Raw genomic sequence first — 26,793 nt, 5'->3', positions numbered from 1 at the left:
CTTATTATTAACATATTGACAAGTTCATAGGAACTTTGTTCATGCAAAAATAATTTGTGCAATCTAGATTCTAAGCAATATAAATGAATGTTTGATTTAATTTTGAATTATAATGCAAATTAAACTTAAAGTATCATAAAAGCAGTGAACAATAAAGACAAGTGAAAACAGGACATAGCTACTAAATCAAAAGCACAAACACTTAGAGTAAAGGAAGAGAAAATATGCTTAATTATGAAGTTGTTGGGTGTTTGACTCTACTAAACCACTCTTGATGTAATGTAATGATATTTCTCAATGTTCAATCAAGTGTTATCCTAATCCACAAAATTACCCTAATCAAGATTCTTCTAATAAGGCCTTAATCAATTCACTTAATTCCTAATCCCTTAGCAAGTAAAATCAAATGATTTGAATCACAACAAGGATTAAAACAAGGCGAATAAACCACATTCTATCCCTAGACAAGTTTTATTAGAAGTTACTTTCAGTTATTGGTAATGATAACATTTCCCAATGACTCTCACTCTATAAAACATGCATATGAGTGATCAAATCATAAACAAAACAATAATAAAAGAAAGTAAGCAATAACATTGAAAATGAACATTAAGTAAATTGAAGAGATAATTACATCAATATTTTCTAGTGCACCAAACCCCCAATCTCCAACAATGGATGAACTAGTCTTTCATTGTCATGAAAAGCCTTATAAGAAAAGAAAACACAAAGTGGAAAAAGAAGAAATGATTAACAAGCCAAAAACTAACCAAAGCTCTGTATTTTTATGTTTTTCACCATACCCTCAAATCACCCTCACCAATCCCAAGAGAATGTCCTATTATATTGGGTTCGGTGTCTTCCTTTGTCTTGTCACTTAAGAGTGCGCTCAACTCATTGGACGAGACTCACTCGTTGGGTGAGTTCTTCAGAATTCCAAAAGGTGCTTCAAATATAATTATACTCACTAGACCAATTGAGACTCGCTAAGGAAATTGAATTTCTAAATTTCTTTTCTTCCCTTAGTGGCCTTTACTTGCTAGTCGAGTTTTTTCTTGTTGGGCAAGTTCAGCTAATGACTTGGCACTTCTCCTTCGCTTTTGAGCTACCATGTGACCTTGTCTATGTATCACGTTAAGAAAATACTTGCATGGCTAGTGTGTTTTAAAAAAAAAAAATCATCATGTTTAGTAAAAAAAAATCTTAATCAATGATATTTTATGATATGAAATACTTGTTGATATTTAATTTTGATCATTTAAACGAGAACACTTATTAAAAAAAAGACTAAAAATATAGATTATTAGATTATAGTTGAATGATCAAAATTAAAAAATCTACATTACTTATTTGAGCGATCATGCCACTACTGATTAACATTTAATTTTAGTAATTTATGTATATATTGTTGTATGATTTTTTTTAGAGGAATGAGAATAATTATCATTCTAACACGCACACGACCACATGTGCTTCCACCCACACACATTGTGTGCAAACCGTTTAATGAAAACTTTTAACAAGTGTCAAGATTTTACGATATTGCTTTTCCTACACTTATTTATATCATATCAAATTTGAAAAGTTTTTATTGACCATTGTACAGTGTATTTCTTTTTATGATCCTCTTATTATATACATTTTTTAACATGCTTATTAATATTATTATTTTATAAAATAATTAGTAAGAATTTTTTAAAATAAATAATATACTTTACAGTGAATTTAAATTATTTCCATTAAATATGAAGCTATTTTTTGTTATTAAATATATTAATAATGATATATATAATTTTAATATTTATATAATTGAAATGATAAACTCATTTAAAATCGCATGAACGAATTAATATAAAACTCAATTGTATTTTTTATTTGGTATCAACATAATTAGAGTCTTTAGACTCTCCAGAAGCCCTAATTTTTTTTTGTCGTTTTTTTCAATTATCACAAAAAAGTATAAAAGTTCTTGTGATAATAATGAAGTTGAAGCAACATTATGCAACTATAATAGAGCCATCTTATCAAAAGAACAAAGGGAGTAAATATGCAATACTTCTACATACTCAACGGAGCAAGAAAGGTCCCAAGGAGAAAGGAAGATAACTTTAATTTCCCTACTAGCATTTATCCATGCAAAGTGAACTGATGAACTAACATAGCTACTATTAATTAATCAAATACTACAGTGATAAAACAACCCAAAAACAAAACCAAATTTCAAGCATTCCAATCAAGATTACATTACAAACTTAATAACAAAATGATATTTAAAAAAAATAGAAAGAATTCCACAAGGATGCTCACTATTCAGCATCCAAATTATCATATTGCCAAGGGTTGAATTCTGGTCTGATGTCAGGCACTTCAATGCACTCAGAACTATCAACGGCAGCACAATGTTGGGTATATTTACCGTTGTATTGGTAAACTTCCAAGTCACCCCAAGGGGTAGGAGTTACTTCATCTGTTAAATCAAACCATCTAGGAGTGAACTTATGGCCCTTGGCCTCTCGGTTTCTCTTCTCAGCTCTTTGCCTCTCCTCCAAACTGAAAAACAAATTTAAGTTCACATATGGTAAGATCTCACAAGTGATGCTTATAGAGAACAATAAAATTTTAAGCCCTTCGTTCATCAGTTGTTACCTGCTCTTCTCATAACCAGATGTGGATAGGTCACCCTTCTCAAGGGCCATTCTATCAGGACGTAGACGAGAGTCAGATGCCAACAACTTCTTGGGAGCAGTGTCAAAGCTGTTAATCTTGTGTGCAAAATGCGTGTACTGGAACTTGTCCTTCTTCGGGGTATCAGCAACTCTCCAAATCTGTGCAGAATGAAACACAGGTAACTTAACAAAAAAACAATTCAAATTGCTAGAACAAAAGGTGATGACAACCCAATGAAGCGGAAATCATACAGTGACACTACATGCTACTGTCTATCCTGCAAATCGTACTATTGTATGTCCAGTGAAGGATAAGGGGTTGAGGACTCAAGTGATGACCGGTATTAAACTACACCTAGAAAAATCAGAGATTAAATGCTCCCTAAACACACCTTTTTATAATTCATTTACTAATTTCCACAACTAAGCTTTCAATTGTATGAAGTTACAGCTGACTAATGACAGAATTAGTTGATGCCGTATAACCATGTGAACCAAACCAAACCAAACATAATTCAAATCTAGTCAGCTATAAAAGCCATAGTTATGTAAAGTGGTATGCTACTAAGTCGTAATATAGAATATTTATAATAATCAATAAAATCTGCTGTAACAGTGACGAAAGTTTGAATAACAAACCTCTTTCAACTCAGTGCCTGGAAGTGGTTCTCCCTCTGAGTCACAAACTTGATAATTCATAGCCTCATTCCATTTTCCAGTCATCAGTATCTTAGGCTCGTCAGCAGAATTATACACGTACCCATCCACTTCATATCTACCAGCTCTGCAAAAGCAAAAATCTTTAAGTTTGATAATATATAACAGAAGTACTGAGCAAGAAGTAGTAAGTTACTAGAGAACATTTGATGGCAAGAGAAAGTAGCCATACCCAAACCAGCCACATGGTTGAAAATACAGCACCACTTTGTCCCCTGTAGTCAGATTTGTCAGGATCATCTCTCCTGGTGAATCAATCCAAGTTCGTCCAAAAATCAAGTTGCTAACTTTTGTAGGAGGAGGCACCAAATCAAGGACCACACCATCTCTTTTGAGGGTAACACGCGTTCTGCATCCAAGTAAAAGTATGTTACAGATGCATACAGCTTTAAAATGTAAAAAATGTTTACTAATGAACTTTGTAGACATCCATTACACAAAACAAACTACAAATTAAATTGAGGTAAAAGCATATGGAACATCCTTAAGCATAAGATACACAGTTTAGAATCCATGCAACCTGCGTGTATTTTATTTCTCTTTACTTACAAGGGAAAACCATAAACAATCCCCGGACTTGAGAGTGTAACAACATTGAGTTCCACAAATCTCAGTAAAAATGAATAGTCATGGAAAAAGGTAGGTAAGTATTACCTTCCAACAGGATATACATCAACTGAGTTGCCGAGAAATTTGGTTTTCAATTTTGATGTAACATCATAAGTGAAATGTTCAGTTTCAGCATGCCCAGCACTCATTGGAGGGTGATGACTGACCTACAGAAATTTGAATCACAATCATACATAATATCAGAGCATCACCGAATAAGCAAATAACAGTGAGAATTGCTGTCCAAAACAACAGTGAGAATTATGAGTACTTCCATTATAATATGGATATCAAGGGAAGCCAAGCAACCGCCCCCAAAAAAAATAAAAAAAGACATAAGTCTCACCACCATGGTTAAAAATAAACAGCACCTTAAACGTAACTTACCTGCTCTGATATAAATGTAATGCCACCATGGTTAACCATTTCATAAGTCTCACCAAGAATTGGATTGAATGGCTTCCACGTTCGTTGATAGGCATAGTAGACAGATATAAAGAATGATGCTGCAAAAATCATCTGTAAGATCAAATTCCATGCAATGTATGCACAAATGACAGAGAGGGAGAGGAGGGAGAGAGAAAGCGAATATGAAAGTAATGCTTACAAGCATATACTAGTCTCATGTATGGATCCTCAGTCTTGTCCGCCATATCTAACAGGTAAGAGTACTCCATAAGCTGTGAAAATATATTGCAACCAATGAGATTGTACTGGCAGAAAATTTGCTAAATAGTTTGTGTTAATGTAATAGCAAAAGCAAATGCAGCAAAGTATATAGCACAGACCTCAGCCATTTTCTGAAGCATTGTCATTGGTTCAAAAATGATAACTGGAAGTGTCACCATTGATGTGATATCAGAGCCAACATACTTTTGCATCATTTTCCAGTAACTATCTCGCTCCTGTAAAGTGTAAGTAAAGGAAATAAACATGCAGAAATGATACATTATAAATATAGAGGAAAATAATTTTTCCAAAGTCCACCATGAGATAAAATAGAAATAAACTTTAATCCCGACTATTAAAGAAACCATTGGTTTACATTGCATATTATCTGTGGACCATAGCATGACTTAGCAAGAAGCTTGCCTCAACATGCAAACCTGACCAGATAGGTTGCTAAAGTGGACAACATCAAGGTTCAGTAAGCACATTCCCATCTCTTTTAACAAAAAATAACAAGCAGCAATGATTATCTATGAATCTAGATTGTTTCAATCAGTATAGAGGAATAGCTTCCTCGCATGATAAACTTTCTTCGACTCGGATGATTCTCTCATCCTCCATCAATCATCATAATTTGTTCAGACAGTCATGAGTGCAAGCCTTGTGACCTTTTAGTCTTTCTTCACTGCAACATGCAAATACATTACAAAGATAGTGATAAGTAGTAGTATACCTCTTGTTTCCATCGTCCCTTTCTTGCTTCCTCTTCAGCATCTTCAGTTCCTCCATCTGGATTAACAACCTCCAGCCCCTCGTAGCCCACCAAACTGGGTAACAAGACCAGAAATAGTCGACAAAAAGTAAACCTTATCAGCTCATGAAACTGAATCAGAGTAACACAAGCTTCAAGAAATAAATCAATCAATTCCAAGCCATGTTTCAAGTGATGCTGAAACTGAAAAATGAATACGAAACCACAATTCTGAACAAGATCAGAATACATTAAAACAATCAAGAATCTCAAAAATTAAACCATGCATCACTGTGAAACAGCCATAAGCTAACACACGACAGTGAAGACCATATATCATAATAAATCCAATCAACAAAGAAACAAAACCAGTTGAGAAAGATGATCTTCCAAAGTAAGCATCTCTTGCATCTAGCAGTGTTAAAAAAATTAAAATAGGGGCAAATCAATGATCTTGGGACACCCCACATGAACAAATTACAGAAAAACAACAACAAAAACAGATAAACTAACAACTTTCAAAATTCAACTCCAAAGGATTCATACCCATTAACGGATTTGGACATGGCACTACCGAAATTGGACAAGCTGGAAGCAATAGAAGCAAAAAAGCCACCCCCACCACCAGAAGAAGCAGCATCAGCAACTTGCTTGGGATCCTTTGGAGCCATGGCAATGAAATCAAATCAAAGATGGAAACCCAATTGAGAAAAGAGAAGGTTTTTGAAAATAAATTCGTAGCCAACCCGATCTAATGAGGCAAATCAAATGGGTATACTACACTTAAATATGGGTTTATTATTGCTTAGGATGAATAATGAATATACAAAAGTAATAATAATAATATTATTATTATAATACATAGAGAACAGCGAAGAAAGCAGGGATTTTGGTTGGCGGTTCTCGAATTTGAAAAGTCCAACGAGAATGAAAGCAAATTGGAAAGTGGGGTGATATTTCTTCGTTGAGGTGATGACACAAGACAAATCAGAGAGGGTTTGTTCTGCACGCGCTTCTTGGGCACGTGGGAATGAGGAGTTGAGTTCACTTGAGTTGTGTTTTGTGTTCTGAAAATCCAAATTGGCGGCTTTACGAGGAACAGGTAATGCTGTTTTGGGATTGCAATGAGAAGGATCACCACTTGCCTTGCCGGCTGCTTTGTTTGTGTCATCATGTCATTTCCATACATGATACATACCAAGTGCTTTTTTTTTTTAACAAAAAACAGTGTATATATTTTTTAATCAAAGTATATATGAGTGATAAATAAAAAATCTATAACAATACATAAAGAGATATCATTTTTAATAATTTCTTTTTGATTTTTCCTTTTACAAGACGTTTATGTTATATATAATTATCTTTATAAATAAATTCATAATTTTAGTTAAAGATAAAGACAAAAAAAAAAAAAAAGAATGTACAGTGAAAGTAAATTTGATGTAATTGATCAACATCGTATTTCAAGAATAATTGACTCATTCACATCTTAAGAAAACATCAAATTTTTTATCTTTAACAATAGATATATTTATAACAAATAAATAATTGCATCCTATATTTCCTCCAACATAACCGCGTATCATCATTCCTTCCAAAATAACCGTACACTATTTTTTTCCTCCCACGCAAACCGTATATCATTTTCCGTTAATGAAACATGACAATTTCTTTTTAATTTTTTATCCCTTTTAATTTAATTATTTTCTCTTTCTTTCATAAACAAAATTATATATAGTTTTTTCATAGTATTGTTATATTTGTTATTTTTTGTGTTTACATATACAAATGGAACAATATAAAAACGTTAGGTTCAACCAATAAGCATCCTAAGATCTATTGCATCTACATCTGAGACACCAAATTTCGGTATTGTACTTCTTTCGTTTTTTTTTCTCTTGCAATTTGAATCACCATCTCTCTCTCCATCTTATCACTTTGGACTTACCATTCCCAAATTTTTAATTTGGGTTTAAGGTATTTTATTTTACTCCAAAAAAGGAGAATTTGATTTGTCTTTATCTCATCAACTTGGACATTACAGGGAATGGTGAAAGCCTCTTAAGCAAAAACATGTCTAAACAATTAAAGAAACCACATTGAAAAAAATGAAAGGTATGTGTAGCTTTGTTCTATATTTAAAAAAATAAAATGATTTTTTTGTGCATTCCGAATTAAACTAAAAGAAAGAAATGCATCTTGGTTTGCCAAAGAAGACAAATGTCCCAAAGAGCCTTTCAATAGAGACAAAACAACATGAATCTTGATGGGCTATAGAAGAAGAAAGTTGGAATTGGAATGATTCTTGGAAAGATAGATTTGTTACTATACTTTTTTATTATTAGTTTAATTATTATTTTTTTTACATTCTATTTTTGTTTCAGACACCCATATGAAGTATTGAATAGTATCAAAATTAGTATATCATTACTTGCTTTGACTTGACATGTTATTAGTACAAGAAAAACATTTGAAACGCAACATAATTTTAAACCAACTTTTAAGAATAGATTTTTTTAATTTTTATTTAAAAAGTGAAAATTATGATTTTAATTTTAAAACTAAATCAAGAAAAAAAAATCCCTCTTCATCTAATCCAATTTTCAAGTTTTAAAATTTTCTTTTTTAAAAAAAAATTAAGTAAATTTTAAAACTGCATACCGATAATTGTGGAAGTGAGTAACCCGCCATTTTGGTTAAATGAAATATATTTTTAAAAGAAAAATTAAATTTAAAGTATTGAATTCTTTTTAAAATTATGATAAATTTTAGAATGAATTTAGAAAAATAAAAGCATAATTTTTTTAATAAAATTTTTTATTTGTTTTAAAAAATAATCAATTTTATAAAACTAAAAGAAAAAAAATTGGAAAAGCCGCATAATTATAAACCTATTTTTAAAAAAGCTTTTTATAATTTTAAAATCAACAGTAAAAAAATAATTTATCTGCATAATATTTGTCTTTACAATTTGGTCTTACAGACTAAATTTGATCTCAATACAAAAATATTGAACACGTCACTTAGTCATTATAGAACAAGGATCTCGCTAAGGCAGTAGCACTAATGGTCACCACTCTACCAATTATCCAACCTGATGGTTTGTCAATCACCCTATTTCTATATCAATTCATGTCCTCTTCTCCTATATAGTATATATATTGGAATTCAATTAGAGGGAAAAAATATCTTCATACATCTATATCTAGGCTCTCTTAAGTTGTGAGCCTAAGAAAGGTTTCTTGAAATTTTGTAAGATCTATTGGTTTAATTGGCATATTAGTACAAGCTTCTTACTAAGTCATACCTTGATTTGCATATAATATGCAATGTAAACCAAGGATTTGCTTAATTCTCATAGGAAAGTGTGAAAAGGGTTTCCCTAGGTCACTTCACCATCACTCTCCTCATCTAAAGTACCCACTAATTGGTCATCCCTAACCTCTGTCGACACATTACACACAAATAATGTCTACATTTGGATAAATGAAATTGACTTGTAAAAATTGGCTTCCAATTGCTTCCCAACAAGATTAGTTGCCTCATCTATGCAAGTCGTTAATTTTGCCTCAAAATGACCTTGGGCTTTGCTCTCATTTATCAACGTTTCTTCCCGCTTCGCCGTCTTAACTTCTCACAATCCATAAAGGGAGTTTAACTTAATTGGTTGAATATGGTACGTGAATTATTGTAAATCCCCTAGTATTAATTTTTTATTCCTACTGATAAGAAAAACTTTCCACATTCCTTTCTCCTCTACGAAACATTTGTTATCTTCAATTAGTTAATGTGACACCCTCTACTCCTCACATATATGTACTAATAATAAAAGAAATAAGAAATTAAAATTAATTAAAAGTTTTTAAAACACATTTAAATAAAAGTCTTTCAAAAGGATAAAAGACTCACATTCACTTTTCTAACATTATAATAAAACTTGTACAAATAAATAATAAATCATCTTGGCTCAAAACAAGGTCGTCCAAGACTTCATGCAATTAATATAAAAACTTATACCCCAATGTCACATCCTATCAGAGCATTGTGTTCCTGTATCCTCTAGCATGAGTTTCTTCATAGTCATCCACCTAACCATCTGCTCCCACGAACACAAGATTCGAGATCATCACAGGATTCAAACACAAATAGCACACGGGGAGTGAGTTATCACATTCCTAACTAATTAAGAGAAACAAGACAACATGTAAATATACATATCATATAAACGAAATATAACTTACTTAAGCATAGCTCACGTCATTCCATCACTTTGCCGCGTAACATCACATCACAATACAACACGTCTCATTCATTTTTACATCATTCATGTACTCAAGGATTAAAACACAATATCACTAAATCAATCAATATCGATCAATACGCAAGCGTTATGCAATAGATACACTAAGACTAAATCCTATATGCAATGTGGTACCATGTTAGTGAAAAATCTCATCGGGTGCCTAGGAGTACATGACAAGACAAATCATGCACTAGTAAGTCAGGTCACTCTCACTAGATAAAATCATAGGGAAACTAGTCGAGGTCACGCTGTTTTGCGAGAATGCTCCAACCATGTGGGATCGGCACAGACTTAAAGGAGCACTCAAACTGGGTGTATTTACCCCAAGACCTACACTTCGAAGAATCCGTCAGGGCCTCTCCCTCCTGATTCAGGTCCAATCCAGAAAACATTTTAGTACGCAGACTCTATCTATAAATTTTACAAAACACACAACTCCTAAATTATTTTCAAAATAATTTATCTCGTCGCGCTTGTGATTAAACTCGTCAAGTCCCCTCAATGGTTCTCATCACAATACTCGTCGTGCATTAACTCCTCACCCTTAAAGGGTCTTATAATCGTGTGATTGTACTACAATTCATAGCTCATAACTCAATGCACACAACATCTCAATACACATGTATATTACAAATCAATACATACTCAATTTATCACATACACTCGGTCTCAATCACAATGGTATAATCCCAATTTAACATGTTATCACACCTCATGAATCATATATCATTTACCTATGAACTATGCAATACACATAACTACTCAATTATTTTCAAAATCATTTTAACCCATCGCGTCTCAAAGTGATTAAACTCGTCATGTTCCCACAGTGGATCACATCACAATACTCGTCGTGCAAAAACTCGTCGCCCTTAAAGGATTTTAGAATTGTGTGATTGCACAGTTCATAACTCAATACATACAATATCTCAATACACACATATCTCACCATTCATCACAGGTTCAATTTGTCACTTACTCACAATTTGAATCATCATTTAATAATCTCAATATAACAATTTATATAAAATGTTTCTCACAGCATGAGGAGTAAAACCCTCAAACAATTCCACACAATCATATTAAAATCAATAAATCAAAATCATAGGTAAAAAACACAAAAATACTAATAGCACTCAAGTTTATCAACCAATTTGCATCAGAACATCAATTGGTCCGCCAAATACAACAATAATGTATTTATAATCGTAAAGGAAAATTTATAATTCAATAAACACCCCAAAATAAATCTCAATTTAATCCCTAATGATCCCTACACATGTTCATTCTAATCCCAATTGCGATAAACTCATCCCTTACCTCTAAGTGGGCCCACGTGTGTATTCTGACAATGATAGCGGTATCTCTAGCACTTTCCTAAGATTTCTCGAGCTTTTCCTCTGATTTGTTCTGATAGGGTTTCCAAGCGTTAGAGAGAAAAAAAGATTAAAGCCTTCATTTTGTACTATCTTCTTGCGATTCACTTTTCTCTATCCATGAATATTATTCCACAAATCCCAATGGTGAAGGTGTGCGGAATTTAATTGTGAACCAGGTTTCTAAATTTCGTGATAATCCAACGGTTAACGAGTCTGGGATTGCATTTTTACTGGATAGGTTTTGAGTCTCTATGGAAAAATAGAAAACTACGATGCGAATAACATTTCTCTTAGCTCCGACATGATTTTGTAATTTCCAATGTTAAGAATGCTCGGAAGTGAGCTGCAAACTTGGTACTAAAATATCACGACGATCCAACGGTTAACAAGTCAGAGATCGTCTTTTTACTAAGACGGATTTGAGTGTATGTGGGAAAAAGAGAAGATTTTAGGAGGGGAAAAGAGAAAATGAAACTAAGAGAAAGAAGAGCTAGAGTCTACTGTCATTGGAAACTAACCTAACATGTTTGTTTCTATGGGTACTCACAATCTGTTTATTTATTTTTATTATTTTATAAAAAAAAACTATATTTTATTTCCTATCAAATGAATAAATCAATTTTTTTTTTATTTTCCTTCAAATCATTATTTTAATATAATTATTTCTCCTTATTTATTTAATTGTAAAAATCTCACTATTTTCTAAAACTCGATTTTTTTAACTAAAAAAACTTTTTAATTTATTTATGAAAAATAAGATGTTACAATCAAACTACCTCTAAATCAGCAAGGCTTTTAAGTTTCATTTCCCTACACCTTCAATTAGTCAAACCTCCTCCTTCTGTTCCAACACATTCTTCACTGATTACCCAGACCTTGGCAACCTTAAGATGATTTTATACAAACCTCCCAAGAAAGCAGTCCAAATACCAATCACCAACAACATAAAGTAAGTCGCTCTCCCACTTCCTTCCCCCAATCTTCACATATTGTTTCTCCTTGTTAGAGTTGGGCACTAATGTATTCCCTTATCGGAAATTGAACATCCCATAAATGAGGTCATGCTCTCATTTATACCACAATAATTAGTAAAAATCTTCATCTCCTTCTCCATTGACTTATTCATAGTTCCAATCAAATTGGTAAGCTCTTCACAAATATGTTTACTAGGGGTCCCCTCGATCATTGATGACTTTATTTGTATTTTCCCCCTTCTTTTCTTATGAGAATGTATTGCCTTATGATATCTTGGAATTAAGCTATCAGATCTACCAAAACAAAATAAAAGGCACTAAGAATTCCTATAACCCAAATCAAAATAGGTAAATAAATTATACCTACGTAATTAGAAAACTCAGTCAAGTTATTCTCCAAGCTAATTTGAACACATTCTTCACAAGGCACAAGCCCTCTAAAAAAATCAACTTCCACCTTTTCCTCTAAAGAAAAAGAGTTATGCATAGAATTTGAATTAGCCATTAGGTTGGGTTGCCAATACAAAGACAATTCACTTACAAAAAATGCCCAAACATCAAACTATGACCTTATCCTAAAAAATCTATTTTTGAAACTTTTAGATGAGGCCGCGATTAGAATCAAGACTCTTCTCTGTGGTTATATATGCTATTTTATTTTTTTTTATACAAATAGTTATTAGACGTTTTTGTTTTCATGAAAGATTATTTTTAATTAACCTAAATATGTTTTTAGTCTCTAATAAATTTTTGAATTTTGTTTTTGTCCTAAATAAAATATGCATGGAATTTTATGCGGAATTTCTTGCAAAAAAATTGCAGGAAAGTTTCTTGTGGAAATACTTCACAGTAAATTTTTTCGGTTGATTATATTTTCGTAGGAAACTAGTTATCCACAAAGAAATTACCTGCAAACTAAAATTCATAGGAAACAAAGAAAATTACAGTAGTGATATACAGTTAATTATTCATTTAGTTATAGTATATACACTTTATATGTAAAATTAAAAATAGCAAAAAATGTAAATTACAAACATTTAAAAAGTATCAATATTTTCCCCAAAAACTCGGATTAAAAATCGCCTAAAAGTTCCAAAGCAAACTGTTTCTCTCTTTACACAAAATTTTTGTCATAAATGATAATATTTTTTTATTAGTTAATTTGTTCTTATTTTATTTAAATTAAAATTTAGACAATTACTTATTAACCCATAATTCTTTTGGTTTCTTTTAATTTTAGGTATCGTATTCGTAGGAATACGCTAATGCTTCTGGAAATATTCCCTTACAATAAACAAGTAAGATCATATAAAATTAGTTGGCAAGAATTAAAAAAAAAAAAAAGCAACGTACAACATGTTATTTTTTTTAATATATCTTTATTATCAAATAAATTTCTTATAAATCTATTCAATAATGTTAATTTATTCTCAATTTAAGTTAGAGCGTTACTGCAAATGTGCCTTGGAAGGGATCGAGTTGAGTTTTGACTCCGTGTCTCCTACGTGTATTAAATTAAATAGCCAACCGTAGCTACTTCATTCTTAAGAAAATCATAATGCCAACTATTTATCCAAGTAAATGTACATAAAAATGTTAATTTATTAAAAATTAAAGTATAAATTATAATAAAATTCCCATTGTTTTAAAACTTCGGTTTTTTTTATGCATGTAAAACAAGTTCATTTTTTTTATATGTGGTGCAAATTAAAACATTTTTATACACAACATCCATTTGTCTATGTTTTTTCTTAAATCAATAAAGTATTGTTTTCCTTCAACGAGTTTGAGTATCAATTGCAATCTTATTTTTTACAAGAATATTCAGCATGCCAATTTGACTTTTTACATTAGAAAATATGTTAATTTGTTCATTGAAATTTAATAATATGAAAAAAAAATATTTTGATCATTGAAATTAACATCATCATTCAATTTAAAACTTACTGTTTATTTTTTAAAAGAATTAAAAACTTACTATTTGTTTTATATATATATATATATATATATATAAATTTAGTTTTTGGGGTATAATAATAATAATTTGAAATTAAACCTCATACAAATTACCTAAACCCCTCAGAGCAAATCTTGCATTCACACAACCTAACACCTCATATTTGCATACAACCACTCAAAAGATGATGATAACTCATTAATTTTTTTTTTTTACGTCGATGGTGAACGCCTGAACGACGACGTTCGCACAAGGGAGAGAACTACCAAGGGTACCTTACATAAATATGAAAAATGAAAATGACTACGGGACATTGCTTTGATGAATTTTTATTTTTTACTGTTCTTCACTACAACATTCCAAGTGGCTCATTTTGCATTTTCTTTACTCTAACATGGGTGAATTTATCATGCACCCAACTCTGTTCAACTTCAATAATTGGTCATTTAAAGGTGTTTGATTACCACTTTTTTTGGATTGAACGTGAATCAAACATTTCTAATTTAATAAATTAAATTTTGATCTTTCAAAATTTTCAACTAATTTGTACAAGACAGCGTTACTCAACCCCTCGTAGCTGATGTTAACAAAACATTTCAATAATAATTATATTCTCATAATCATCCAACGAACTTGCGGAGTTCTTGTACAATCTCTGGACGGTAGGGTTGACCCAATCATGCATAGGAAGAGAAATTGCCCTGTCTTTTTAATAAATCTGTGGGGTCATAAAAGTCAGGCTGGTTTTCATACAATTGAAATTCTTCCTTTTAAGAAAAGACAGATATTTTTAGAATGAAGAGTTTTTTTTTCTTTCTTTCTTTTATCTTTGACTGAAGAATTTAAAACCAACTTGTCAAAGAAGTTTGAAAGAAGGTCAGTCTAAATCCACTTCATCATCCATTGCAATAATATAATAGAATTTATTATCTTTTTAATTCTTAATTTTTTAGATTTTTTTTAGTTTCTATTTTTTTTAACTAATTAATGTCTCTTAATTTTTTTTTTCGTTCTTTTTTTTTCCTTCCTACTTTTGGTACCTAATAGGGACTACAGGTAAAGACAAAAATTTTAAGGAACTAAAATCAGTAAAAAAATAAATCAAGAACTAAAAAATAATAAGCTCTAATAAAATACATGATATTATTTTCCCTTAGACCTCAGTATTGAAAGGTTCTTGTTTCAATGGCAGCTAGGACTGTTTACCTGAATTTTAACAATATTTCTCTACACATCAAAACAAAGTTTTCTTTTCTAATAAAAAATTAAAATTATTACCTAAAAATTATATAATACTGTAGTTAGTTTAATTAAGGGTATAAATATTATAATACTAAGGGAAAAAATAATTGTTAAAACATAAAAATTAAATATTATAAAATAAAATCATAAAAAATAATTTAAATTCAAGAATGATACTTTAAAATGAACCTAGAATTAGTTTTATTTGAATATTATAAAATGAAATCATTTTCAAACATAAACTAATTTTAAAAAAATTCTCAATGTTTGTACAAAACTTTTAAAACTATCCACAAATGTCATGAAGGAATAATAGAAAAACTAATCAAACTTGTTTGAATAATAAATTTTGATTCACGTAAAAGGTAGAAAATAGAGTGCAAATTAAGAATAATTATTTTACTTAAAGCAACCTTGTTTTCTTCTATCACAAAAGAATGATGGTATGTTTGGTCTTTGGAAATGTGGTACTCAACTTAAAGCCATGTTTAGAGGACTAACCGTGTTTAATTAGAAGAGCATGTTAACATGTTTATGAAAACTTGTTAAAATTAATTTAACATCTAAAACCATGGCAATAACAAGAGTAACATTTCAATACTTTTGTGCTTTGTTGAAAATTTAATATTAATTTCTTGTAAACTTGTTTTCAGGTAAAAGTTTCCTAACATAAATCAACTTAATTAAAAATAATTTTATAAAATTAAAATTATTTAAAATAAAATTTACATATACTTATCCAAATGCACATATATCAATAAACTGTACTAAAAACAAATAAGAATTTTTTAATATTTTGGAAGTTACTTTTTGAACACAAATCAATATTTCAAAATAAGTATTTTCTGAAACACACTTCTATTTGTTAACATTTTAGAAAATACTTTATGGAATATTGATTTGTGCTTTAGAAAGTATTTTCCAAAATTTTAAAAACAAAAAATAGATCCAGAATATACATTCAAGAATAATAATTTTATATTATTGTTACGAGTATAAAGGGTATATTTGATAATGAAAAATAAAAAAAAATTAAATGGTAGTATACTAGCAAAAAAGGAAAGTAGATATAACAAAAGCTGTTTTTTTTCGTGCTTTTAACTTTATAAAAAAATAATAATAAATTGCAAGCCTGCCCATTAGCCTGCAAGAAAATCTCCAATAAAATCCGGTTGTTGCTTGGGGCAACGTGGGTGAAAGGGCTAAAATGCACTACATCCTTTCATATAAAAAACGCATAGTGACTCGTCCGTACAAGTCACTATTCATTATCCACTTTCCGCACTGTTTCTTCTTCCTCTTCTTCTTTCGAACTGCTTCTTCTTCCTCTTTTTCGCGCGTGGTGGTTGGTTGTCCGTGGTTGCTGGTTATGGCTTTTCTTCTTGTTGGTGATGGTGCGTTTTCTTGCTGTGGTGGTTTCGCCTTTGAGGTTAGTGAATCTTCTTCCTCCTGTGGTGCTTCTTCTTCCTTGTTGTGGTGGTTTAGACTTGTTTTTTGTCTTTAGCTATTGTGTATTGTTTTGTGTTTTGGTTTGCATTGGTCCCATGGCTGCTTCTGTGTTTTTCTTTCTCCCCCGCCCCCACCATTGCTTGTGCCAGCTTCTGCTGCTCCATGGTTTATTTTTTAAAACCCATATGCAATCCGTATGGTCCATACGAATAAAAAAAAATTGGTGCAGTGTCAATAAAAAAATTTGTTGTTTATTTGTTTGTATGGGTTTTAAAAAAAAATTGATTTTCTATTATTTAGTAATTCTTTTGTATGGTTTAAATAAAAAAAGACGTAGTGTCAATAAATTATTTGTTTGTATGGTTTAGTAGTTTTTTTGAAACGCTAATTTATTATTTGCCTTAATCATTTGTTGTAGTGAACATAGTTACATAACATTTGTAGTAGTGAACATAGTTTAAAAAAGATGTTAGTTAATGTTTAAGAAAGATGAAAACATATTTTAAACAATTTGGAAATTTTTAGAGGATGATTGAAAAAAAATATTAGTAGTTATTCTTAAACTATTTTTCAAAAAAAAAAATGAAATTGTTATTTGTAGAGAATGATTGAAAACAAAAAAAAAATTCAAATAGTGTTATATTTCAGAATGTCAGACTCTACTCCATCGTTATCACGGTTAAGCACCCTTAACGAGGAACTAGATATGATTTTTGCGACTCTGCCTAGTAAAAATGTTTACCTTTCATATCGATACGTTTATTTACACGTGACTTGTCTGTAGTTAGTTAGCTTTTGCAATTGCTTAGAATGGTTTCTTTGGAATATATGTCGAGTTAATAGATTAATAATTTTGCCAATTGCTAAGAATGAATTATCATTTATCATGACTGCTAATTGAATGTCAATTTTGTTATATCATGCTTGAATGTTAATTATGTTAGAATTAACAAATGAAGAGCACAGACAATGCTACGAAATGACCAAGATTATGCTGAAGGTCGCGGTTCCACTAGATACTATTTTAAACACCGTTCACGCCAAGGACCAGGTCATCTTCATTTTGATTTAATTAACATATAATTATTCTGTTATTTTGTGTAACTAACCAACCTTATTTTGTTATATCAAATGTAGATTTACGGTGAAGTTAGTATGTCATTTGCAGTGAGGTGAGGTGGAAGAACATACTTGATTGCTTATGACATTTCATTAACAAGGATGAAAAATTTCATACCGTTGCCTACAACCAAAATTTGGACAAATCAGCCATTGTAGCAGGGTGGACAACACTAAGATCATTATGGTAAATGTGTATTCTTTCTCACCATATTCAAGAGCAATAGCCTGCCCAAATCATTCCCAAGATGGAACTCATTATACCATCAAATGCCAAACTCTGTCACTTTCAAGGTGTATGTCACTCCACAGAAAGTTAGTTGTAGTAAGTAACTTTCCAATTTAGTTGTCAACAATTTTTTATCTTTCAAGTTTTAAATTTCATAACATAAATTGCTGACATAACTTTATTCTTAATATCAGGACGTTCCAAGTACCATGTATTATTTTCTTAAAGATAAAGGCTAAATTCATTTGCATTTGAAGGACGTTGCAGAATGTCGGCTTATGTTCAATCACTGGAGAAAGACACTTAAAAATGGAACTGGATGGAAACATTTATGTGAAACCTTGTCCTTGACAGCTAGCATGGAAATAGTCTTTGAATTCATTGATCCGACCGTTAACCATGTGTTATTTTGGTCATGTTTATGAACATTTTTATGACTTGGAACATTTAACATTTTAATTATTAGGAACATTATTATGACTTATGAACAATCTAGTTATATAATAGTTGTTTTATCATGTGTTAGATCATAATTTTTTTGCAATCATGTTCTTATATATAATAGTTGTTTTATCATGTCTAATATTATCCCATTGTTTTTGAATTAATTTGGTCATGTTTTTGAAATAAATTATTTTTAATTAATCACTAAATTAAAATTTAAGCAATCTAATTTTAAAAAAGTTTATATATATTATAATTTTTTTAACAATCTAATTACTAAATACATTTGTTTATACCACTATAAAATAATATCATAAAATCAATATTTTCGTTTATACCACAATATCACAAAATTAATATTTTTATCATTGCTAAATTTTTGTTATTTATGGTTTTTTTATTACAAAAAAAATATATTTAAATCCGTATCGACAAAAAAATTGCCCATATCATAAAATATTTTTTTTACATACCTACGGATCAGCAATTCGTATGACCATATGGATTAACAATCCGTATGGTTCATACAGATCACCAATCCGTATGGACCATACGGATTGTTGATCCGTAGGTACGTAAAATCTTTTTTGCTTACCTCTCCTTTTCAGGCGACGAAAACTGACCAAAATTCATTGTATAGTTCTCACAAACGCACGTATACCACCGAAGATCAAATACGCTTCCAAACCGTCCTTAACGGAAGTAACTTACACTAAGTGATGAAAATCTTGCGAAAAAAAATTGGCGTTGCAGAAATAAAAAATTCAACTTGCTATTTATAACCGAAATTTCCAAAAGGTATTTTTGGCATTTTGGAAAATCATTGGGTGTCCCAAACAATTCCCTAAAATTCCATGATGCACATAAAATGAAGACTGTTTAAGTGTTTATTTTGTAGGCTTTATGGTCAGGCCATACAATTTTGGTGGTGGCAATTGCTTTGCGCAGACAAATTGTTGATACACAAGATGTACAATTCCAATCTTGCTGGAACATAACATTTTAACTAACGGAACTAATATCTTAATTATATTATAAAATAATTAATGTTGCTATATATAATATTAAAATTTCTAATGTATATTTAATGCATATGTAAATTTATATAATAAATTTTGTGACAATTAATTTTGATCTAATAATTAATTTGTTTACATATATAAATTTTTATGAAACCTATGATTTTTATTTAAAATTTATATATGTAAAAAATATATTATTAGATCAAAATTAATTGTAATAAGTAAATAAATAAATTTTGGATTAACTTATTAAGTTAAGGAATGACAAATACGAAAATAAGGGCCTCTGTCGTAAAATTTGTGAAAAATGTCGATTGGTTCGAAGACGAGGATGAACTATAGTAATTTGTTCCAATCCAAGACACAAACAAAGACAAGGATAATATTTTAACAAACTGAGATTTTCTATAAAAAAATATAATTTTAATATAGAAATTTATATTTTATCTTATTATATATATTATTCTATCAAATATCTAATTTTTATAACAAAAATAATTGATTCATACGGATTGACAATCTTTATAAACATACACATTGTTAATCCGTATATAGATTACGTGTTGCGGATTGTGTTATGGATTAGGTAAACTTATGGATTGTGAATCCATAAGTTTATGGATTATGCAAACTTATGGATTACGAATTTGTATTCTCTTATGGATTACGAATCTGTAAGCTTACACTTATGGATTACAAATCCGTAATGAATTTATGGATTCACAATCTATATCAACTTTGTAAAAGGATAATATTGGAATTGTCCATCTTATATTGGGTGTACCAATAATTTTCCAGATGCGCTAAGCAATTACCTTTGGGGGCTTATGTGGATGTGGGCTTAAACGCCTAAAAAGGTAAGCTTGATGCATACCCAGCACTTGTTGTTACATTATGATTTCTATATTGTCATTCGTCTGCATTAGCATTACTCGCCACATCAATGGTCAACATGCTATGTCAACAATAAGTTAATTGCTATAGATGATCAACTAACAAGATAATAAAATATGCGAAATTTTAAAAGTTAAGTGATGAAATGTGCAATTAAAATAGTAGAGAGGCAAAATTTGTAAAATCATGAAAAACATGGTTGTCAAAATATGTCATTAAACCTATATATTATTTAACTCTTGGGGGTATTTCTATTTCACTAATTCTTCACTCAAACAAATCCATTTTTTAGGGATGCAGACCCAAAATTTGTTTTGTTATGGGTGGAATCATGGAGTCAGCCAGCTTCAACTTTTACCCCATTCCGTGTATCTTTTTTTGTATATGTCGTTTAATCCAGTTACATAGATTCTATTTCGAGAAACTAAAGCATCCAGATGTCAACTGGGTAATAACATGCTTTTTTTCTATGTTTTGTTTAAGGCATAAGACATTGGTGTGTCCGTACGTTGGAAACGTTCTGGCCCTTCTTCAACAAAAGAAGCCTCCAAGCAGAACCCTCCAAACATGGCACTAAATAACGAGTAGTAAATGACAACATGATTGTGCAAGGAAAAAAAAGATATAAACTAATAAGAAATTATGAAATGAAACCTTTGATCAAATCATCACATCACCTTCATTACATTATTCCCACTTTGCTATGCCTAGAGTTTGATCAAATTTGGCTAGAAAAAAGTGTACAAGAATTTAATTTTCTATTTATTTTGTCTTTCTCTCTATGAATATTGCTCCACATAGTTCAATTACTCTGGAGGGAGAGCCACGACCATCACTGGTTCAACTACGGGTAAACTCTAGGCAGTGGAGGAAAGTGGTACATGTACATCAAATGGAGATCGACCCATCTTTCCCTTCAAAAGTTGAACACAGGGAATTGAAGCATTTCAAGGAATGGTTTCCTTGGTTATTCCCTTCTTTGTCATTGCCAATGTCATTGTGTTCATCATCACCATGTATGTCAATGATTGCCCCAACATTTCTACCACTTGCATTGCCCCTTTCCTCGGTCGTTTTCTCCTTTCAGCCTTTCAATGAGAACCCTCTTTTGGGGCCTTCATTATACACGTGAGTTGTTGTTTCAATTCCAGTTCTGCTGTTGAAAATTATTTTCTATCTGATCATGTAACTGATAAGTTTATCTTATCCCATAGTCACATTTCAACTTAATAAAATTATGACAAATTCTGAATAGTTTTTTAGGTAGTGCTGGTTAGATATTGAATGAAACATAAAAAGATTCATGTCTTAATAGATATATCATATATATTCTGTCTGAGATGAATGTTTGGAACATTTGGGCACAGTGGAGACGAGATATGGATTGAGTTTAAGCCCCGTCCGTAACCATATATGGTTTATTTATGACATGTGATCAGAATATCTATTTTTAGAGTTTAATGCATAGTAAGAAAATTCTTTCAATATAGGACAATTTTAGTTCTAATAAATAGTTGAATTTGGGCCTATTAATTCTAATGTAGGACCATTTTAGTGGTTTGAAGACACACTAAAATGTTTAAGCTTGGGTTAGTTCGTAACAAGGGGTTTGAAGACACACTAAAATGGTGAACTGGTACAAAATACTGATTTTGTTGATTGCAGATTATTTGTTGCTGTAGTAAAGATTGAAGAACTTTGTGCTTGTTGACTGTTCAGGCTACGGAACATGGGGGCTCTGGATGTGAACAAAGTGGTTCACAGACACCAGGGTTGGCGCCTCATCACTTGCATGTGGTTACATGGTGGAATATTCCATCTGTTGGCAAACATGTTTGGTCTTCTAGTCATTGGAATTCGGCTTGAGAAGGAATTTGGGTTCGGTATGTGTGACATATTCATATGTGCCTTGTAAATATCAGGTTCTTCAGAGTTAAAGGCCAGAAGAATCCTTAAGATAAATTTAGTATGACATTATATTTTTCTTTTAATTTCTTTACTAGCTAGGAAGTATAACTTTTTTGTTGTTTAGATAAACTTCTCTGTAAACAATTATATAAAAAAATGAGAAGGCAAAATGGATTGAGTTTCTTCCATAAGCTAAAATCAGCTTATGTACTACAGCTGTTGGAGAAGTTAAAGGAGATAACTTCTTTACAAGTTACGTACATAAGTTAATTTTAGTTTGAGAGAAGGTCAATTCGTTTAATCTTTTATTTTTTTTTCTCTTATAAGTGTGTTTACAGATAAGTTTATCCAAATAAGGTTTATCTCATTAGGATATTATTTGCATGTTTTGTAAACATTATTTCCTAATTATTTGTAGTAGTATTGCAGTGCTTATTGGACTGCTATTTATTATTTCTGAATTTGGAGGTAGCTTGCTTTCTGCTCTTTTCATTGGGGAAAGAGTCTCTGTTGGTGCTTCTAGTGCTCTTTTTTGACTTACTGGGAGGCATGCTTTCAGAACTCCTTACTAACTGGTCTTTGTATGAGAAAAAGGTGCCTTATTAAATTCATCATATTTGAAAGAGTTTAATTTTTAAACTATCAATCAATTAGAAATCATAATAGATATCACTTTTAAAATAGTTATTGTAAAAGTTAAAAAATTTATCATACATATCAATTCGTGATTAGATAACAACGTAAAAACCCTTTATACTGTTAGTAAATGACATGGACTATTTTCTCTATTTGAAATCTGAATATGACAAAAGGAAATGTTGTGCTCTTGAAAGCAAGCTATTGATTTGATTTAGATTTTCTTGCCATGTGCAGCTAGGAGCTCTCTTCATTGCTATCAACCTAGCAGTGGGGGTTCTCCCACATGTGGACAACTTTGCCCATATTGGAGGGTTTCTTTCAGGATTTCTTGTTGGATTTGTGTTCTTGATCCGTCCCCAATTTGGATGGATTAAGCAACGAAATGCTCCTCAGCCACATTCTCCAACATTAATTAAATCAAAATTCAACAAATATCAGTGCATCTCCTGGATCCTAGCCCTGATCCTGCTAATTTTTGGGTAAGCTGTGACATAATTCAACTTGAATGTAACTAAATTTATAGTTAGTATGGGTAGTTAGGCTGGTTTAGTTAGTAGTTAGTATAGGTATTAGTCCTATTAGTTGGCTGTTGCAAGTTGCAACTGCTTAAGTGTGTGTATGAGTGCTTGTTAGTTTAGTTCATTCACTCTGTAGATACTTGCAGTACTTGTATACTATCCCTTAATCAATCATTTTACACAATGTTATTCTACGGTAGTCCTCTTTTGTATTTTGAGCTCTATGGTGTATGGTCACAATACGTTGGTGTGACATATTTTTTCTCATGGCATCTCATCTGAGAATTCTGATAGCTGAAGTCTCATTTTTCTAATATATAATGAAAGAATTCGAGATAATAGCTACAAGTATACGAGAAAAAGAACCTTTTTCTTTTGTAATTCCTATGATGCAATTGGAAGTTGCTCTAGAAAAAGTATATATAAAGGTACTTGGAAATTATTAATCATGTTGACACATAGCAGGATCCAAGTAGTTAAGGTAGGCAAAGTTTTGGGAGTCGCTTTTAGATTCACCTTCTAAAACATAACCGAATATAATGAGACCAAACTTCTATGACTTAATAAAGTGACTTGGTCAATCTTTTAGTCACAAATGGACTGAAGACTATAAATAGGATGTGTTGTGGCACATTATCAACACTAGGCATGCTTGCATTGTTACTTTTGCTTGGTCCATCATCTTGTACAAATCAATACTTTTCTGTTCACTTTCATTCTGTCATTTATATTATTTAGTTCTGTTTATGCATAATTGTTTACTTGACAGGTTTACTACTGGCCTGATTTCACTTCTCCGGTGTGTTGATGCAAATGATTACTGCTCCTGGTGCCATTATCTGTCCTGTATTCCAACTTCAAGATGGAACTGCAATCCGAAAGCTTCATCTTCTGTTGTGGTAAGCATTTGTGCTGAAATAAGTTCATCTGAATTGCCAGTTAGTAAGGAATTGGGAGTGAAAAAAAAACAATGTTCATCTTGATTTTAACCTTTAACTTGTATGGTTCTTATAACGCATTTTTTTTAAGTCTTATAACGCATATTATTTTGTTGTGATACTTGTGTGGATGTGTGTATTAATGTTTGTTAAATACCATGCTGCAGACAGAGCAGATTTGTATTATAAAAATTTGGGTTCAAATTGCTTTGATATGGAATCACTTGATTATTTAATGAAGTTATCCTAAAGTTCAAACGATTAAAATGTGCTTTCTTTTTGCACTAATTTATTTGTAGCAAGGAATTCTTTACTTATGGTGCACTTTTGGTCTATAGACCATGCTATTTGGAATTTGGGCTTTGATCAAACTCAATTAAGTTGAGTGGACCTACTTTATGAGGAAAAACTCTCACTGTCAGGTTTATTTTTTTTATGACTCGATCAAAGGAACTAATTTTTTATTACTTGAAGCAATAGACACTAGTTAACATTGGAACAAATTGCTATTTTAAGGCACGTTTTGCTCATAATTTACAATTCTTGAATTATTTGCATGAACGAGAAAATAAGGTTATTAATAAAAAAAAAAAAATACATGGTTTCTTCTTTTATCTGCAACCTCTGTTAGCACTAGGAGCAAGAGTTTGATTCAACAGTTTGAAAACACTTTCACAGCTTTGAATTTTTAACTTCACTAATTTCTGAAACTCTGGCTATAATTAATTAAGTTGGTTCAAAGAGAGCTAGAACTATGAACCTTCCCCCATAGAACTGAAAGTTCCGTAGTGGCTGAAGAGTGAAGATAATTCCATTTAGCCAATGATGACAATAGAAGTTTCTGGCACATCAATAACAGATTAAATGACTCGGTCTCAAAGAACTAAATCCAAATAACTTTATTCGGGGTAAGCACCAAAAATGATGTTCTTGCACACCATTTTGTGAACAAGGAGACATGTGGTTGGAAAAATTAGAGTAAATGTGTGTAGAAAACGTTGTAAGACAAGTTGTTACATGGTGGAAACTGTGCATATATAAGATGATGGTGTGCACATTATTCGGGTTAGGAGGCACACTATGTAGCATATAGTACAGAAACCCCCCCTTAAAATGTACTAGTTATTTTATAGACCACATATATCTTCTATAGAGAATAATTTTGTTTGAATAGAAATATTATAGACAATAAAGCTCTCTTCGAATATTTAACGTATTTATATTCATAAAATTCAACCTCAAAATAATTAGTTAAGTTAAAATAAACTTATATCAATTGATTCACGAATTTAATAATTTAAAAAATAACAGTTTGATTAGAGCGCTCCATTCAATGTTTATATTCATATATTATATGGACCAGACAGTGATTTTGTCTATGCTGAGACTAACTAGATTTTGCAGCCCAAAATTTTCATTTATATTGTTATTTAACAAAATAAACCAATGACAAAGCCTGTATGAAGTTTAGGACCTTCCTTCTCTTAGCCTTGGAAGCCAATTGTAACAAAAACACGCTAGTTAAGCTATTAGGAATTACAGAACTATGAATGTTCAATTTTGAACATTTCGGTTAATTTCGGAGTGGAGGCTAGGGAAGTGATCATAAATGCAGGAACAGAAAAAACAGAATGTATTTAACAATTCCATAGTTCTCACGAGATTTGCGTAGTCAAAACAAGCATTGAAAGGTGCATTTAGAAGGTTGGTCTCGACAAATACTGAGATTCACCATGCACAATGCACGTGGTGTGCTTGTGACTAGTCTAAATATGTTCTTTATTTGCGGAATCAGAGGTTTGACTGAGTGATGTTATGGTCACCCCTAAACTTTTTAGGTTTATTTAAATTATTATGCAATATATAAAGATATTTTACAGTTCCCTCATGCTATTAAAAATTAAAATTGTATTTATTTAATATTTCCCTTCTCACATCGTATTCATATGCTACCCCTTGTAGTCAGCATATAGTTATATATTTAATTTATTTATAAGAGAAAATACTATGATTATATATTAAAATTCTTACATATGTTATGAATGTGAAATTTTTTTTTTTAATATTAAATCATTTTTTTGTTCTTAGCATTTGGCTTCCCTTTAAGTCAAAAATTGGACTCCACCCTTGTTTGATTCGCTATTAAGCCAAAGATGCATTAATTAATCCCCCGTATTAGATTTTGTCTCCATAGCTATCTGCTGATATGAGAGCAAAATCTTGTGGACCTCTCTATCCATGATATGAAAGACAATTTGCACTTGTTGATCTGCAAAAGTCCAAACACCATAATGTAGGTTTCAATTTGCCTCAATTCACTATGATGTATCCAGTATATTCTCTTACTAATAATTTTAATGTAATAT

At 31.1% G+C, this 26,793-nt stretch overlaps 1 protein-coding gene and 1 pseudogene across 1 annotated transcript; one reads left to right on the top strand and one right to left on the bottom strand.

The window, feature by feature from the left end:
• Positions 1-2,107: 2,107 nt before the first annotated feature.
• On the bottom strand, positions 2,108-6,573 carry LOC100794335 (oxysterol-binding protein-related protein 3A). The gene is made up of 10 exons (XM_003529049.5): positions 5,959-6,573; positions 5,395-5,488; positions 4,781-4,897; positions 4,600-4,672; positions 4,380-4,498; positions 4,038-4,159; positions 3,556-3,732; positions 3,306-3,450; positions 2,647-2,825; positions 2,108-2,550 (listed from the first exon to the last, which is right to left on the bottom strand). The coding sequence occupies exons 1-10, from the start codon at positions 6,081-6,083 to the stop codon at positions 2,307-2,309; spliced, it is 1,395 nt and encodes a 464-aa protein (XP_003529097.1). The 5' UTR covers positions 6,084-6,573; the 3' UTR covers positions 2,108-2,306.
• Positions 6,574-21,107: 14,534 nt separating this feature from the next.
• On the top strand, positions 21,108-24,609 carry LOC121175117 (RHOMBOID-like protein 1; annotated as a pseudogene).
• The last annotated feature ends 2,184 nt before the right edge of the window (positions 24,610-26,793 follow it).

The sequence above is a fragment of the Glycine max genome, chromosome 7 (genome assembly GCF_000004515.6).
Source record: "Glycine max cultivar Williams 82 chromosome 7, Glycine_max_v4.0, whole genome shotgun sequence".
Lineage (NCBI taxonomy): Eukaryota > Viridiplantae > Streptophyta > Magnoliopsida > Fabales > Fabaceae > Glycine > Glycine max.
This window is presented reverse-complemented; position numbering and strand designations above follow the sequence as displayed.